Source organism: Bos grunniens, chromosome 6 (genome assembly GCF_055505025.1).
Source record: "Bos grunniens cultivar Pamir isolate PY7600 chromosome 6, Bosgru_T2T1.0, whole genome shotgun sequence".
In the NCBI taxonomy this organism is placed as follows: Eukaryota; Metazoa; Chordata; class Mammalia; order Artiodactyla; family Bovidae; genus Bos; species Bos grunniens.
Genome location: NC_141170.1, coordinates 88,445,386 through 88,464,022, shown reverse-complemented (window position 1 = coordinate 88,464,022; position 18,637 = coordinate 88,445,386). Strand labels below are relative to the sequence as shown.

Below are 18,637 nucleotides of genomic sequence, written 5' to 3'. Positions count from 1 at the left end.
GTTTGATCTCCTTCCTTTCCAAGAGATTTTCAGGAGTCTTCTCCAGCACCACAGTTCCAAGGCATCAATTCTCTGACATTCTGCCTTCTTGATGGTACAGCTCTCATAACCATACCTGACCACTGGGAAGACCATAGCCTTGATTTTACAGACCTTAGTTGGCAGAGTAATGTCTCTGCTTTCCAACACGCTGTTATATTTGTTTTAGCTTTCCCGCCAAGAAGCAATCATCTTCTGATTTCATGGCTGCAGTCACCATCCGCAGTGATTTTAGAGTCCAGGAAGAGGAAATGTCACTACTTCCACCTTTCCCCCTTCTATTTGCCAGGAAGTAATGGGGCCAGATGCCGTGATGTTAGGTTTTTTAATATTTAGTTTTGAGTTGGCTCTTTCACTCTCCTCCTTCACCCTCATCAAGAGGCTCTTTAGTTCTTCTTCGCTTTCTGCCATTTGAATAGCATCATCGCATGTCTGAGGTTGTGGCTGTTTCTCCCGTGTATCTTGATTCCAGTATGTAACTCATCCAGCCCAGCATTTCTCAAGATGTGCTCAGTGTATAGGTTAAACAAACAGGGTGACAGCAGACAGCCCTGTCGTACTCTTTTCTCCATCTTGAACCAATCATTTGTTCTATAAAGGGTTCTAACTGTTGCTTCTTGACCCGTATACAGGTTTCTCAGGAGACAAGTAAGGTGGTCTGGTATTTCCATCTCTTTATGAGCTTTCCCCAGTTTGTTATGATCCACACAGTCAAAAGCTTTAGCGTAATCGATGAAACAAGAGATAGCTGTTTTTCTGGAATTCCTTGCTTTCTCTATGATCCAGCGAATGTCGGCAATTTGATCTCTGGTTTCTCTTCCTTTTCTAAACCCAACTTGGACAACTGGAAGTTCTTGGTTTGCATAACGCTGAAGCCTAGCATGCAAGATCTTAAGCATGACCTTACTAGCATGGGAGATAAGTGCGACTGTCCGATGCTTAGCACATTCTTTAGTACTACCTTTCTTGGGAACTGGGAAGAGGATTAACCTTTTCCAGTCCTGTGGCCACTGCTGGGTCTTCGGGATTTGCTGACATATTGAATGCAACACGTTGACAGCACTATCCTTTAGGATTTTGAAGTCTTTAGTTATCTATATTTCTTGATCTCTTTAGAGAAAATATAGCATGGGGTCTAAAGATAACATAGATAAAGAATGAGTATATATTTATACTATGTCTATAAAAATACCAATATAATATAAAGATTTTAAGGTATAATACCAACTTGAAAATCACTTGTAACTATTCCTGATAAAAGTCCATCTCCCTCACTAACAGCAGGGTACTTTGCACTAACCTTAGCTCCTCTCACTGCGCATCATCAATGTCATCACTGAATCATTCCTATTAGTGATTTCAATGATTTCTACTATATAGTTAGGAACAGTTTCTTGTATGGGGCAAAAATCTGCCATTTTGTAGTGGTAATGTAATCCTAATATTATAAAAAGAATTTATGATGAAAGTATTTTTCCAAATTCAGATTAAAATAATGTATTATTCGATAGTATTGAGTCAATCTGTTATCTATTTGAAAATATAAATAAATCTTTCTGAATTCCGTGTTCAACAGCCACCCAGTGTGAGTCCTTGGAAAAGCCAGGTATCCTGGGAAAGTCACTATACCGCCCCATGTCCAGCGAGAATGTTCTTCCAGCATTAGAGAACAGAAGCCACTGGCCACGTGCTCTCTGGCTAAATATTCTGGATCATACATCCTGAGCTCTCCCATTCAACCATTCATTGCATCCATTCATTCATTCAACAACAGAATCTTATTTGAAGTCCCATTTCACACCGTGCATGCTGCCCACTGTAATTTCCGGTTCTCATGGAATTTATGGTCTAAAGTCCACTTTTCTGCAACAGACCCCAAGGATCAAGTCCATCGTACTTCCCATCTCTGTTTATCTGCCACAAATACTACCCATTGAGTCATCCATCCATCATCTTCTGAACTCTTATTTCTTTACTGTTTTATGTCTCTTGGTCTGATCCATTTCCCATATCTCTCAGACCTCACAAACCCTCTGCCATTCTAGATCTTCCTTGCTGTCCCTCAGAGGTCCCTTTTTTCTCATACTGCTAAGTTTATAAACCTAGAGATGGAGCAAGTGTCCTTCTCCTTACTTTTTACACCATCAATCATCTTTGATCCTGCAATATGCTGAGTGCTTCGGGGCCTGGGTCATTAGACGACACCGCTGACTCCGCACCCACTCACTGTCTGGCCTTAACCCTGCCCACTGTCAGCTTTAGCCCCGGGCTCACTGTCTTTCTCTTTACCCCATTCCAACCATCTTCCTGATGACCTCAATGTTATCATGCTGAATCACTAAATAATCAGACTGCTGCATTCTTTAACTTCTTCAGTTCAGTGATAATTCCTCTACAGTTAGGTCACAGGCCTGGAATGCCACAACCACGCACTCCGGAATTCATAACCTTTACTTTTTCATCAGCAAGTCTAACATGCCTAAAATCTATATTTAAAATACCCTTTTCCCCAACTCATTCCTCTACATCTTGACTCCCTTAGCTTTTTTACTGTACTGAGTTGATTTGTCAATTTCACTGACTTTTACCAACTGAATTAATGCTTACCAAATTCACTGACTCAGCAATTTTCCATTATCTATCAACAACCCCCCTTATTTCTAAACTCCTGCCAGTTCTTCCTCTAAAATATAAACCAGTTCAAGTCTCTACAGCTCTATTAGAACTTTCATGGCCTGAGTGACTATCATCTCTTGACTGAATGAAGAAAATACACAGAACTAGCCTTCTGTTTTCATTATTTCCCCTTTATAATTAAGTTTCCATAGTATTCAGAATGATCTTTTAAAAGACTGACATCAGATGTTACTCCCATGATTAAAATCCTATATTTGGTTTCTTATTTGTGATAAGAATCTAAATCCCTTAATGTTATACGCAAGGCAATAAATGCTCTGGCATTTATTTACTCAGTTGCTTATCAATCTCCACAGCTATCTATGAGGCCTGAGAGTAAGGGAGAGTGTTTGTGGAAGAAGATGGAGCTATGGATTTTAGTCAAGGAACTAGCTCATATTATCCGCTAAAAACAAGCACTTATATAATTGCCTCTGACCCAAAGACCACTCAAATGTCCCATGATTTTTCAGTTGATTTTGTTGGGGTTAGCTATATAACTGTCAAAGACTAAACATAATAAACATTAAACATAATATGCTCATGAGAGTTTACTAGCACAGAACAGAACTATTACTTGCTTATAATTTTAGAGGCCATGTGACGTGACAAACTCATATTGGGTTCATTTTCCTCCAAAATCCCTAGTTTTTCAGATATTTATTTTTGATAACTTTATCCCACTCCTCCCAATATGTTCAAGAGGAGCAAATGATTTGATCTAAACTGCACATAACCATATCAAATTTCTTTCCTTCCTTTAAAAAAAAAAACAAAACTAGATTTGGTCCATTTTCCTACATGTCAATATATTATTGAGGAGGATCTGGTATGAAACATACTTGCTATACCTTCCTGCTTCATATTAGCTACAAATTAAGGCAGTCAGCTGTAGAAGGGGTCTTCATCCAAGCCACTGACTCATCTCCAAACAATGTCCTTTCATTAAACTCCTTCAACCTGTTATGAATCTACTTGATAATCATTAGCATCATTTTATCATTAAATTCAAGACGATCATAAAAGCTTTTGATAACTGTTAAAATTAAGATCTCCCCCAGTCTATCCAAAATGGGTTAATTGGGTGTGATCTGTTTCTTTAGAACTTAATTCTGGGTCACAGCAATCCTGCCCTCCTCGTCTCAGTGCTCACTAGATGGTTTTTAAGAATGCTTTCGAGGCCTTTTTTTTCATGTGACCTCAAGCTCAAACTAATTTATAGTTTAGAAGCAGACCTTTTTCCTTTTTAAAACCTAGCACCATATTTTCTGTTACCAGTCTTCTACTTTCTTCTCCATCCTCCAGACTTTAAAAAAAAATTATATTACTTAGCAAATCCATAAGTTCTCTAAATACTTAGTCTTTTTCTCTCAGTGATTTATAGCCTATTTGTTGTTCAGTCCCTCAGTCGTGTCCAACTCTTTGTAACCCCAAGGACTACAGCATGCCAGGCTTCCCTGTCCTTCACCATCTCCCAGAGTTTGCTCAAACTCATATCCATTGAGTCAGTGATACCATCCAACCATCTCATCCTCTGTCATCCCCTTCTCCTCCTGCCTTCAATCTTTCCCAGCATCAGGGTCTTTTCTAATCAATCAGTTCTTCGCATGAGGTAGCCGAAGTATTGGAGCTTTAGCTTCAGCATCAGTCCTTCCAATGAATATTCAGGACTGATTTCCTTTAGGATGAACTGGTTGGATCTCCTTGCTGTCCAAGGGACTTTTAAGAGTCTTCTCCAACACCACACCACAGTTCAAAAGCATCAATTCTTTGGCTCTCAGCCTTTCTTATGGTCCAACTCTCACATGCATACATGACTACTGGAAAAATCATAGCTTTGACTAGACAGACCTTTGTCAGTAAAGTAATGTCTCTGCTTTTTGATACGCTGTTAGGTTTGTCACAGCTTTTCTTCCAAGGAGCAAATGACTTTTTACCCTTCATGACTGCATTCACTATCTGCAGTGATTTTGGAGCCCAAGAAAAGAAAGTCTGTCCCTGTTTCCATTGTCTCCCCATCTATATGCCATGAAGTGATGGTGCCATGACCTTAGTTTTTTGAATACTGAGTTTTAAGCCCATTTTAGGGATTAGGGAGTACCTTAAGAAAAACTTCCTACCTGGGCTTCAATCTTCTCCAGAACATAAACAAACATAAACTTCTTCGGTATTTATTTCTGGGTTTGAGTGATTTTTGTTTGCCTGTTAATATCTTTCAACAACCAGCATTTATTATTTTAATAATAATCCTTGACAATGTTTTATTTATATATATATATATACACACACATTAAACATTTTTTAATCTCTTAAATTAACACTGGTTGTTTTATCTTTCACATTTAGATGACTATTATGTGTATGTACATTTTCTTAACATGTTTGTGGTACTGCTTCAATATCCCTACTTGTATCACTGCTAAGAGATCTGATGATATTAACAAGAGATATTTGATTCCATTGCTGTAAGCAAAGGGTAAGTTTGAGTACACCAACTTCGCTTAAAAGTCTTGCTTCTTTGTATCAAAACTTCCAGTTTACCCATTATCTGAACAGTGATATACAACCACCTGAAGCCATTAAAATCTTTCAGAAATTTATCCTCAAACATTTTTCCTATCCTAGAATTATTAGGATATTAGAGTAATAAATATGTGAAAAGATAAAATACATATGTAACACTAACTCAAAAATTGTTGAGGTGTTGTCCTAGCTTGAACATAACTTTAAAGAAATGATTACAGAGTCTTCAGAAGTATTAGATTAGATGTATTGGGAGATGAACACATATCAAAATTGGACAAAGAAGCAGCACTCAATGTATACCTGTTAATAGATATAAACAAGAGAAATACAACAGAGAAAATATAGACAATTAAGATTGCTCATAAGAATAATGTAACTTGAAAACAGAGTTCTTTAATTTGACTAGGAAGAAGAAAATTAAGACATACCTGAATGTTCATACCTATCATATGTTTTATGCTATACTATGCAACAAATTATTTCAATTTCCTTTTATAAAATCCCTGGTAGCTCAGCTGGTAAAGAATCTGCCTGCAATGCAGGAGACACCAGTTAGATTTCTGGGTCACGAAGATCCACTGGAGAAGGGCTAGGTTACCCATTCCAATAGTCTTGCCTGGAGAATTCCATGGCAGAGAAGCCTGGCAGGCCACAGTCCATGGGGTCACAAAGAGTTGGACACAACTGAGAGACTAACACATACCCATTCCAGTATTCTTGGGCTTCCCTGGTGGTTCAGACAGTAAAGAATCTGCTTGCAATGCGGGAGACCTAGGTTTGCTCCTGGGTTGGGAAGATCCCCTGGAAAAGGGAATAGCTACCCACTCCAATATTCTGGTCTGGAGAATTCCAGGGACTGAATATGTATAGTCCATGGGGTCGCAAAGAGTCAGACACGACTAAGCTATTTTCACTTCACCATCATAATAAACACACCTTCACATAAAGGTAGAAAAACTTGGGGTTTTGAAACTTTCAATGCAATGGAAACATGTAAAACTGAATGGCAGTCAAAGATAGAATATTAAGTCTTCCATCATTGGGAAGACTATTATCATTACCCTAATCTTTTTAAATTATAATTTCTTTTGAATTAAAAAAAGTAAGCTGTAGGAAGTGTCTTTAACACTGAATTTTAAGAAAATAAGTTCCTTATATTTTCTTGTTTAATTCAATAAAATAATTTTGAACTATTTAAGGTTAAGAGAAAAGAATTTATTGAAACAGCATCATAATAGAAGCACTGCTAGTCTGATAAAACTTCTAAAGAACTTAGTGCACATTCTGTACTTTGAAAGTCAATGCTTGCTTATTACAAACACTGATTTTCATGAAACAACTTCATAAATATTAGTCTTCACATTTAAATTTGGAAAAAGTATTCAAGTATTTCCATAATTATACAGAAAATTAAACAATCTGTGTGTGAAAACAGAGTACATGGAACTATGTTTCTTGCTTCAATAATATACTTTTCTCACAAGGAGCTCAAGTGTAGTAATTACTTATGTTCAATAGATGGCGACTTTTACATTATAGTCATCAAACCAGTATCTGCATGTGTGCTGTGCTGTGCTTAGTCATTCAGTCGTGTCTGACTCTTTCCAACCCCATGGACTGTAGCCCGCCAGGTTCCTCTATCCATCGGATTCTCCAGGCAAGAATACTGCTGTGGGTTGCCATGCCCTCCTCCAGGGGATCTTCCTGACCCAGGGATCAAACCCAGGTCTCCCGCATTGCAGGTGGGTTCTTTACTGTCTGAGCCACCAGGGAAGCCCATAGGACAATATAACCAACTAGTAGAAAATGAAAGGAGATAAATTACAAACATCCCATATTTTGCAATAGACAATAATTACTATTTGGTTATATACCCATTTTTGAACCTGTGGTCTTTTTTTCCAGGTTAACACAATACTTTGCAGGAATGCATATGATAATATTATCAGCTAAGCAATTCTATCTGGTTATTAATGTTCCATTTTTGCTTTTAAAAATTAGACTGTGCTGTGAAAGTCTTTGTGTTCTGCGTTTTGGGACAAACCTGATTTTAACCTCATGAAAACATGTGAGATTATGAGCCAAGGAAATGATTCCTAATTTCTTTGTGTATTTTTTAAATAATAATTTTAGGTAATTTACTCAAATGACACATGTCCTAATAAGAATATACAACAGAGTCCAGCATATTTGTGAAACAGCAATAATGAAGACATGCCCAGGTTAGCAAACTGTGTTTCTTCATTAATCTATTTCTACACTTTCACTGCTGAGGGCTGGGGTTTAATCCCTGATCAAGGAACTAAGATCCCACAAGCTGAGAGGCTAAATAAATAAATAAATTTTTAAAAATCTGTTTTATGTGGATCCTGTGAATATCTGTGAACAACCTAGAATGTTTTAAAAACTTGCTGTAAATTGAGCCTGTTTGGAAAAATGTATGTAGGTTCTGCTGTCTAAATTTTCAATGAATGTACAAAGGCGACAAGTTTCTGTTTAAGAAGTAACATCTGTTCTGATGGCCTTCAACTGAAAATCACAGGGATGTAGTTAGTACCAAGGGACAGTCTGGAAGATTTTTTCCCCCCATAACCACTTCAGTTCTGTGTAATATAACTGGTGACTGGAGTTTGAACTGTTTTCTATCTAAAGGGAGAGGCAGTCACTCTTCCCTTGGCGAGTACATTTAAGTCTTTAGAAACTGGGAAACTACGTCACACATTAATTCTTCAGCATAATCTGTGAAAAATCAGAACCCGTCATTACCTGAACAAGAGAGAGAGAAAAAACAAAGACTAATGAAAGTATGTTTTGGTCATGATAATTTTAGGAATCTTTTTTGCTAAACTAAAATACTACTTGGTGGTGGTTTGGTGGTTTAGTCGCTAAGTCGTGTCTGACTCTTGCGACCCCATGGATTGTAACCTACCCGGCTCCTTTGTCCATGGGATTCTCCAGGCAAAAATACTGGAGTGGGTTGCCACTACCTTCTCCAAGGGATCTTCCTGATCCAGGAACAGAACTTGGGTCTCCTGCATTGCAGGCAGATACTTCACTGACCGAGCTAGGAGGGAAGCCCTCAAAATACTACTTTGTACTTATTTATATAGACCTATGAGAGTGAAAGTGTTAGCCCCTCACTCTTGTTGGAAGCTTTACCACGCTATGGACTAGCCTGGCAGGCTCCTCTGTCCATGGAGTTCTCCAGGCAAGAATAATGGAGTAGGTAGCCATTCCCTTCTCCGGGGGATCTTCTATACATGCATAAAAAATTTTAAATTTTTAGAAAAATATTTTACTACATATAGTAGAAACTGAGAAAATAGTGAGTCAAGAAAAATCATCCTTTGTATGGTGCTTGACACAATGTATTTTAGGTATATGATTCTAAAAGAATTAACTTTAAATAAAATTTTCTATGGCCTTCAATAATTCTCTATTATGGTCAGCCACATATTAATATTAGCTTTCAGTACATCTGATAATATGGAGGCTGAATTTTTTTTTAAATTAGTGTTTTAGATTATACTTTTAACTTGAGACATTTCCTTCGTAATGATAAAATTTCTGTTGGCTTTTCCAATCAGAGCACTAAGCATTTCACATGCCTATTTCTAACATTAGTCATGTATTGTCACCTCACAGGAGTCATGGAGTTATTCATGTTAAAACAGACCAAAACCAGAAGGGAACATGGATTAACAAACAAATGTTCATTTAATATCTTCCACAACTATTCAACAGATAATAACAAGGGAAGAGCATCTACTTTTGCCAGTTAGATTGCCCAAGCAAAACAATTCTCCTTCCAAGCAGCTTAGGTATGGCTCTCCCTTATCCTCACTATATTCCTTGATATTTTTATGAAGCTTTGACCTTATTCTGAATTTTCACGCAAGTAAAAGTTATGTAAAACCTGTTGCAAACAATTTCTCTAAAACTGAACAGAGAATTGGAGGAATATGCAATTATATATAATTGGTACCATTAGTTATTGCTAATTAGAGCCAAATCCGGGGGTGGTGAGGAACACAAAAAGCTTGTGTTCAAGGAGCTTACACTCTAGTTATGGATATAGGACATGGAGACAAACACTTAGTATGCCGGTCAGAAAAGGACGATCACAACAGAGGTAACAACAGTACTTCAACTGGGTCTAAGTCAGTGACTTTACTTTAGAGTAGCTTTTTCTAAATGCTAATTTGTCAAAATGAATATTCGTATAGAAAGGCAGCTGGTGTGTATTATGGACTGAATTGTGTCCTTCCTCTAAATTCACGTTGAAGCCCTAACACCTAATGCAACAGTATTTTTGAGACAGGGTTTATAAGGAGGTAATTAAGGTTAAATGAGGTCATGACAGTTGAGGTTCTAATCCAAGATGACTGGTCTCCTTAAAGAAACACAAGAGACAGGCACCCAGAGCTCGCGCTTTTCACTAGTCCACAGAGTAAAGGCCATGCAAGGACAAGAGACAAGCTGGCCAGCTTTCAGCCGGACATGGCATGCCGCAGCAGACACCTACCCTGGAGCACCTTGGTCTTGGACTTCTAGCTTTTGAAACTGTGAGAAAATTAATTTCTGTTGTTTAAGTCATCAGGTCTGGATATTTTCTTATGGCAGCCTCAGCGGACTAAGTAGTTCACTAGAGATGACGTTTACACTGTAAGCACCCACTTGCAAAAAGAATTTGTTTATTTATATACAGTTGCCCTTGAACACACGAATCTGAACTGCACTGGTCCACTTACAAGTGGATTTTTTTTAACTAAATACATACTGTAGTACTACCCAATCTATCTTGGCTGAATCCAAGAATGCGGAACCACAGAAAAGGAGGGCTGACTGTAAAGTTATCTGTGTATTTTTTACTGTACAGGAGGTTGGCACCCCTAACTCCCTACACTGTTCAGAGAACAACTATATTTATATACTTAAATATTTATATTTACATATACATTTATGTATAAATGTCTAGGAAGAAACAGCATGCCTATTAGAATGCCTATTCCCTTCAATTTATGTTTCACTAAGACTTTTGTATTCAAGGAGCTCAAATTCTGGTTGGAGATGTAGGATATGTAGACAAATATCCGTAACACAAATTAGAAAAGGAAGTGGGGTGGGGAGGCACTGTGGGTTAGAACCTGTGGCTACAGCGGCAGGTAAAATAAGATCTTGGAAGAGAAACATTTGCACTCGCCCCACTGTTCTCAGTGGCATTCCACTGGTCTTTTGGGAAGATGATGCTTGGTTCTGTGGAATTATTCACAGCACTAGAAGACACTTCTTCCCTTGGCCCCCCAGTAGCACCCTCCTGTCCTTGTGAGATCTCCGTTTATCTCATACATTTCCAAAGGCCATTCAGCTGCAGTATCCCTCCCAGGAGAGAAGAATTAGAGGTAAATTTTTAAAGATGTCCCTTGTGGCTCAGCTGGTAAAGAATCTGCCTGGGCTGGTCCGAAGGTAGTGAGTTATCTCAATTGATTGTTCACAGTCAGTTACAGATCGAACTCCTCATTCTACTCTTCCCCCCTTCTCACTACTGCACTTGACTAGTCTAAAAAAAAAAAAGAAAGAAAGAATCTGCCTGTAATGCAGGAGACCTGGGTTCGATCCTTGGGTTGGGAAAATTCCCTGGAGAAGGGAAGGCTACCCACTCCAGTATTCTGGCCTAGAGAACTCCATAGACCGTATAATCCATGGGGTCGCAAAGAGTCGGACACGACCAAGTGACTTTCACTTTCACACTTTAAAGACGTAAAGGAAACAGCAGAAGTGTTCAAATAAAACGTATTATGTGGCTAATACATTTGATTCTAAAATGTTCCATATGGAAAATTATAAAAAATTTATTAAGTACTGTTTATTAGTTACAAGATCTTATCACATTTATTCAGTTAATATTTTTTTGTTTTGAAGCTTATTTCACTAATTCATTCCTATAGCCCTGATTATATCTGATTACTTTCTCCTTTTTTTTTTTTTTGCCAGTAAACCTGCTTTATTTCAAGGATAAAAAATAAAACACTACAAACACTAAGGTAGGAAATAAAAGTTATTTATAATAGAAATACCTTTACCTACTTATTACTTCCAGGGTATTTCTGATGCAATTGGCAAATAGACATCCTTTCCTCAAGGCAGAGAAAAGTAAACATATCTTTGTTTTGAATTCCACACGTTTCAGGCTGCCCTAAACTGATCTTTCACTAATGATTTCCCTAAATGGTGTTTGTAATCTGGTCTGTGATGTAAAGAGAAGTAATGAGAAGTGTCCCAGAACGAACGATGAGAAGGTGAAGACCAGAACCACACTGAAGAGAACAGATACAAGTGAGGGTCAACCTGAGATGTAACAGAGCTAGCATGTACCCTCCAGTTCAGCCCTACCTGTGCTACGACAGCCAGGCTTCCTCCCCACCCTCCCTCCAATCGCTTCACTGCCGGTGGGCAGCTCCAGGAAGGCTTGGAACAAGCGATGTCTGCAGCTGCAATGATGTGTGAAAACCAAGACAGTTTTTCACAGAGGACTAAGCTGTCAAAGTCATCACTAAAGTATGAACAGGGCATTATATGCCACATTTCTATACGTAAAAGTTCTGTTTTTAAGTGACTTTATGTGTGTTCTGGGGCATTCTGTTCCCTACAAATACATTACAAGATACATTAGTGTCTCCCTTTTTTCATCTTCAATAGATCTCAATGGGAAATGCATTACATTGATCAGGGCTGGCACTAAGTATGTGGAGTAAACTTTATTTAGAAAGTTGATTACCTCCCTGATTCTTCATTTCCTAATTTTACTTGAAAGTGTTCAGGTATGATAATCACCTTTAAACTTCCCATATAAAATGCTGTGGGCAAAAAAAATAAAATAAAATAAAATAAAATGCTGTGGACAGTATTGGGAACACATTTTATTTGTCTATATGGATTAAGAGTTATGTTTTGTATCATGCTTCCCCCCTCACATACCACATTCTGGCCACACTGTTCTTTCTGTTTTGTATACTTGCTCTGCTTCCTTCCACTTTGGGGTTCTCACACTTGTTTCCTCTGTCTTGAGCACTCATCCCAAGTCAAAAAATCACCTGGCTGACACCTTTTTCCCCTTCAGGGAATGCCATTAAGGTCATCTCCTCAATGTGTACATGTGTGATAAGGCGCTCAAGTCACGTCCAACTCTTTGCCAGGCTCCCCTGTCCATCCAAACAATTTAAGTGATCCCACCCTGCCTAAACCAGATTTCCTTTATATTAACTTACTATCTTGGTAACTTAATTATCACAGATGATCTTGTTTACATATTTATCTGCTATTGACTCCTAAATCCCTAGCACAGGGTGCTATGTGCTAGGGATTCAAGTATTCAGTAACTACTCATGTGAAAGAATGAAAGTAGGCAACAAATAAATATTTAAAATTTATAATATTTTAAATATACACTGGCAACTACAACAATTGCAAAATTATTTGGGGAAATCAATTCATCCCACATTTCTGAAAAACAAAAACATGAATAAAAGAAAACTCTCTTAACATCACAACTTTTACTAAACAAGCTCTCTAGGACTGTTTTTATCTGAGTTTTCCCAAAGGGCATAAGAATGTACAAAATGAGTAGGTTTCTGTTTCCACAAATAATTGTTTTTCAAGGTATTAACAACAAAAAAAAGATTGACTATGTGGGAGTCATTCTAGCTTCTGGCTGTTAAAATATTAAAAGAAAAAAATGGTGAAAATTCTTAAAAGTAACATTTCCAATTTTACATGAAAAACAAGCCTGTTGATAAAGAAAGTCTGTTGAAGAGAGGCAAACAAAAACAAGCTATAAATTAGGTCACTAGACTTACAACAATATTTTTGCAAGACGTTTTTATAATTTTTGGCTAGCTTTTAAGCTTGGAATATAAGATGTCCCAGGAGATTAACTGAGCACAGGAATTCAACCTCTGACAGGGTCAAACAGAATGTCCTTTGCGATCCTGGCTGAACATTTACCCGCATACTCATGGATCATTCCATTTATCTAAATCTATGGTTTCAATGAGACATTATTTTATTTTTAATTAGGTATGGTATTAAAACTCTAATTTTCAATGGTACCTATTTCAAGTTATATGGTTTTACATACACATGTTCTCTTTTTTTTTATTAAGGGAAAATTATTTTATTTACCTAAAATTCTCTTTCTAGTAGCTCTTTCTCTTAACTCTGAAGTTTATTCTAGAAATCTGATTCTTTTAAGATACCATGTTTACTCTAGACAAGACCATTCACTTTCACAAGAATTTTTTCTTCAAGCATCATCTCCTGAGATTAGTGAAGAATTATAGGGTATATGAAAACATGGCCTAAGAAAATATGTTTTCTTATAGAAGCCAGAGACACAGTAGCAACTGGGACTGATGTCAGAGACATAAAATCATAAGCAGTATCTGAAGAACTGATACAATTAAAAGAAAGAAAAGTACTGTAGTACAAATGAACACAGATAAATCCTAGAATTATTTTTAAAAACACATTTGGCATGCCAAATTTTTTTTTTTTTTTTTTTTTGGTTGTTACAACTCTTTTTTTTTTTTTCTTTAATAGAAAATTATTTAATTAGTATACATGTGTTATTTTAAACAGTAATCACTAACTGAAATTAATGTTAGTTTCTCCAAATTATGAGGCAGTTTCTCTATCCTACAATGACATTAAAATCAAGAATACCTGGAAAAATAAAAATGGAACCTTGATTGAAGACAAAGATGCTTCAGCAATAATTTTCACACAAAGCCTAGTTCTATGTTGTGCCCCAACCTATTCTTACGTGTTTCTCACAAAAGATGTTATATAAAATAATGTAACAATGCACAGAAAAAATATGTATCTTTGTCATATTCTATGCTCACATTTTAGCAATCTCAAAAAATTAAAAAAACATATTCCAAATTAAATCAAGAGAAATACTTATTTTACCCAAGTGGTACTGTAAAGTCTAGAGAGTTTGTTACTGACTTCAAGGAAACAGAAAACAACTACAAAGCTAAGTTAAAGGCAACTTTATTACAATACTTTTCCAAACTTCAAAACGCATTCATTATTGAATTTAATCTAATATATAATACATTATATTACAAGATAGAAAGCATTTCTGGTCAGATATTTAGCGTGCATGTTATCTCCCAAAACAGAGATTCCTAGAAAGAGCAACAACGCACAATTATTTATATCACTAAGGAAACTATTACTCTGATGTCATGTAAAGAATCATTCATATTGCAATTTATTTTATGTTCATTTACCCTGTTTTAGAAATAAAGCAAAGCTATCTTGTCTACATGTTACTAGTTAATACCTAGAAGTTGTTTATACCCTAAATGTATCCACCAGCTTAGAGATACTTCCTTTGGTAGAAAATAGGATTTTTAAACTAACCAACCAAAAGAGCACTTTATTTCCCCACTGCAAATAGAAGCAGAAATCTCTTCTTTCCTTTTTTTAGGAGCCAAATCTGGGCCTCCTGCTCTTCAGACAGCCATCCTCAATAGCTCTTCCTTTAAAACATACCCAAATTATAACAAACTCTATTTATTCTAATAAAGTCATTTCTATTTATCTTGCCTCTGTATTTGCTTACTTAGAAGCGTTTACAACCTACTCTGAACATTACATAATAATGAACTTTAAAGTAACCTTGGGAAATGTAATAAGATAAAGAAAATATTTTCCCAGTTACACAAGGACATTATTTTCACTTAAGCTTCAACCAACCAACCCAATTGCACTTACGAAAAGAATTCCTTTTCCAAGGTTACTCCCATAAAAACAATAAAAACACATGTAAATCCATTGAATCAGTCTAGCTCCTTACTGTTCTCTCTTGGTTTAACATTTGTGGGCTACCAAATAGCACAAAACATGTTCATCCTCCTCGTTTTCGAAATAGCAGGAAATGGTTAGAAAAGTATAGAAAGGTTCTATTTTTTCTTTCATAAGGCAAATTTAATACAGATTAGGCTAAGAAGTTGGAGAAAAAGAACAAGTGAATGAAAAGGTATGTGCTGCCTGCTGGGGGAGGGGGGGCAAGCCTCAGAAATCACTGTACGTTAAGAGCACGTGCTGAAACTTCATGGTGCCAGTCACGTAATTTTGTGTATTTGGGACTAAAGACGTGAAGGGGTATCTTTTCCCTGTGGAAATAAAAAGAAAAGAAAAAAGAAAAAGAGATTGATAGAAGAGTTGTAAGAAAGAGAAAGAAAAGTTTCTACATTTAGATCACCATGCAGAAAACATGCCTTCTAAAAGCTTAGTCTCACAGAGCTGTTTGATTTAATAGCAAAGATTTTAAGGGTAGAGCATTTTTAGAAATATGGAAATTAATCTATAGAGCCCTCTTGGAAACTTCAATCTTTGTTCCCCAAATGAAGCAACTGCAAGACACATGAACTCATTCACAGAGATCTGCAGTGTTAGCAAAGCACCCCCAAATATACCCTTCTGCCCACTTACTTCAATACTGAAGAAAACAGGCCGCAAACAAAAAATTCAGACATTATCAACTAAATTAAAAACCTCTAAATCGTGTATTTAAGTACCACAAAAGGCACCCAAGTTAAGCCCCTAGTTGTAAAGACAAAATGCCATATTATTCCTTTGAAAAGGTGGAAAACAAAAACAGAGACCATTCATAAAAGGAAAGCATTCAATTTACCAAAAAATGCACCACTTACTTTGCTTTCTTTGTATTATCAGCTTCAGACTCTTTCACTGAAATAAAATAAGCAATGTCCAATATCAGTTAGCTTTTTTAACTTTTATGCAATTACCTTTATCAATTAATATCAAACGGTTAAGTTACCAGAGCCACTAAAAAATTCCTATATCACTCTACTGTTATTGACTGTACTGTAGTCAGTACTACAACTATTAATATTTCTATACTTTTTTAACATAACTCTTCTAGGCTGGTTACTTATTTACAGTACCACTAGGCATAATTTAAAAGCAAACTGTTTCAGGAATATTACTATTTCCCAGTAACTGTCCAGCAGTCTAAATGCTACTCTCTGTGGCAAAAAAAAATATTCACCCAATAGAATCCCTAGGTATTTACTTACGATGTTCAGTCCCAGTGATCTGGGCAAGGATTCGGAAAGAACGAGACTGAGTCGTTCCAGTCCTCGGACGCCAGTCTTCAGTATCCTCAATCAGTCTCTTCTTGCTCGCATCGCTGTGAGTAGGTATGTGATAAAACTCGGTATTACGATCCATAATGTGTTTTCTTGGTGGGCTAGGGTTAAGAAGGAAAAAAAAAAAATTAAAATATTTTTAATTACATTAAGGCTAAAATATCCTCTCCCATATTATTTACAAGTTATACATTTAAGCCTCAATGTTCCTTTTGTATATTTTGCTTTTTTCAAGTATGTGCGACATACATGTATATGCTCAGTCATGTCTTTCAGGCATACTCACATCTTTTTCTTAAAAAAAAAAAAAGCATCCTTTTAAAAAGTATACTAGGCTTTTTAAGTTTTAAAAAAAGGTACTTATATGATAACATAAAATTATAGTATAAATATCTATTCAACAGAAAGGTTACCGTTTGGGTGGGATTTTCCTTTTAATTGACAGAAGAAGGCAGCAGAAGAGAGATTTCCAACATGAAGAAAAGGAAAAGAAAAGAATAAGAAAAGAAGGAAAATAATAAGAAATTGCAAAGTCCACAGTAATTAAAATCAAACAATTCAAAATTACTTGTATTATTCATCTTCTGGCTAACAAAACAGATGTGAATTATATTCCCAAGCATGGTTAAATAGGGGTACTATGCTGCTAAAATGTGTTGGCTTTCACAAAATTAAATGATCATTTCCTCACTAGGCCTAAGAGCCAGGAATAATTTAATTTAGTACAGGCCGAATCAGCAATTCAAAACACAATTTTGAAAAGGGTCAGAACTGTTATTTTCTATAGTATTCTCATTTATGTGTACAGATATCCCTCACCCTAAACAAAGTTAGGTGCAGGATCATCAATGTGAAGAGATGTAGTGTTACACAAATGAAATGGAAACAAACGAAATATTTATCAAAAGACCAAGATACAAATCATGGCTCTGTGACTTTTCAAATACATAATTTTGGACAAGTCAATCTCACTGAGTCTCAATTTTTTCATTTATAAAATAAAAATATGAACAAAGTAGCACTGTCTTCAGGGTTAAATGAAATAATATATATGAAAGGGATTTGCAAACTACAGAGTTCAAGAACCTTAGGTTTGCTAAGAATATTCATTTTTCTATTAAGAAAGCATAAATATTAAGGAATTTAAAATGTACATTATTATAACACTTTAAGATCTAGGTAGCTTTATAAATACTCCCCCTTCTCAACATCTCCAGGCAACGTAGGATAAATACTAATGAGTTTCGAGTTTCAATTCAGAAGAGAAATAGGAACCTGAGTATGGACTAGCAGACACCCAGCACAAGATCCAAGCAGAAAAAGTACCCTCAGAGTGTCAGATATGCATGGAAACACCTGTTAGATTAACTCACTGCTAGAAAATCCTACTGCTATCAGAATGCCACACGACTGCTGTCATTTTAACAGGGATACGATCAAAACCTGTCACAGTACACATTTCTGCCCCAGTGACATGACAGAATTAACGTTAACACTAGCTGTGCGGTCAGACAATAGTTCTAAGCATAATCTTCTACTCAGTGTACATTTTATGCAAGTCATTTAACTTCTACAAGTTTCAATATTTCCCTTCTAAGAAATGGGGAGAGGGAGAGGGTGGGAAGATTTGGGAGAATGGCATTGAAACATGTGAAATGTCATGTATGAAATGAGATGCCAGTCCAGGTTCAATGCACGATGCTGGATGCTTGGGGCTGGTGCACTGGGACGACCCAGAGGGATGGTATGGGGAGGGAGGAGGGAGGAGGGTTCAGGATGGGGAACGAAAATAAAAAAAAATAAATAAATAAAAAATAAATAAAAAAAAGAAAGAAAAAAAAAGAAAATAAATTGTTCTGCAAAAAAAAAAAAAAGAAATGGGGATTTTATCTACCTTAAAGGGTTGTTTCGAGAAATAATAAGATAGGTAAAGTAGGTAAAATGTTTCCCGGAGTAGGTAACAAAAAGTAATCACCATTATTGGTGTTCTTTTATGATTACTAGAAAAATTATCTGCAATGCATATTCTAAGACTGTAAGTCATCTAGGGCTTCCCTGATGGCTCAGATGGTAAAGAATCTGCCTGCAATGCAGGAGACCCTGGTTCCATCCCTGGGTTGGGAAGGGAATGGCTACCCATTCCAACATTCTTGCCTGGAGAATTCTGTGGACAGAAGAGCCTGGTGGGCTATAGGAATATATATATTTATGGA

General features: G+C 36.5%; 1 protein-coding gene across 21 annotated transcripts in view; it reads right to left on the bottom strand.

Moving 5' to 3' along the window:
- Window positions 1–18,637, bottom strand: part of PDLIM5 (PDZ and LIM domain 5) — a 234,558-nt gene that overhangs the window by 71,767 nt on the left and 144,154 nt on the right. For 9 of the 21 annotated variants that reach the window (XM_086406562.1, XM_086406567.1, XM_086406563.1 and 6 more), the window contains 3 exons: window positions 16,838–16,855; window positions 16,353–16,525; window positions 15,966–16,002 (listed from right to left, as the gene is read on the bottom strand). In XM_086406562.1, the coding sequence (XP_086262688.1) occupies window positions 15,966–16,002; window positions 16,353–16,525; window positions 16,838–16,855 (228 nt within the window). Of the gene's footprint in view, window positions 1–14,279; window positions 15,426–15,965; window positions 16,003–16,352; window positions 16,526–16,837; window positions 16,856–18,637 lie in introns of those variants that run through there. The other 12 variants (XM_086406565.1, XM_086406569.1, XM_086406566.1 and 9 more) reach the window with 3 other exon arrangements.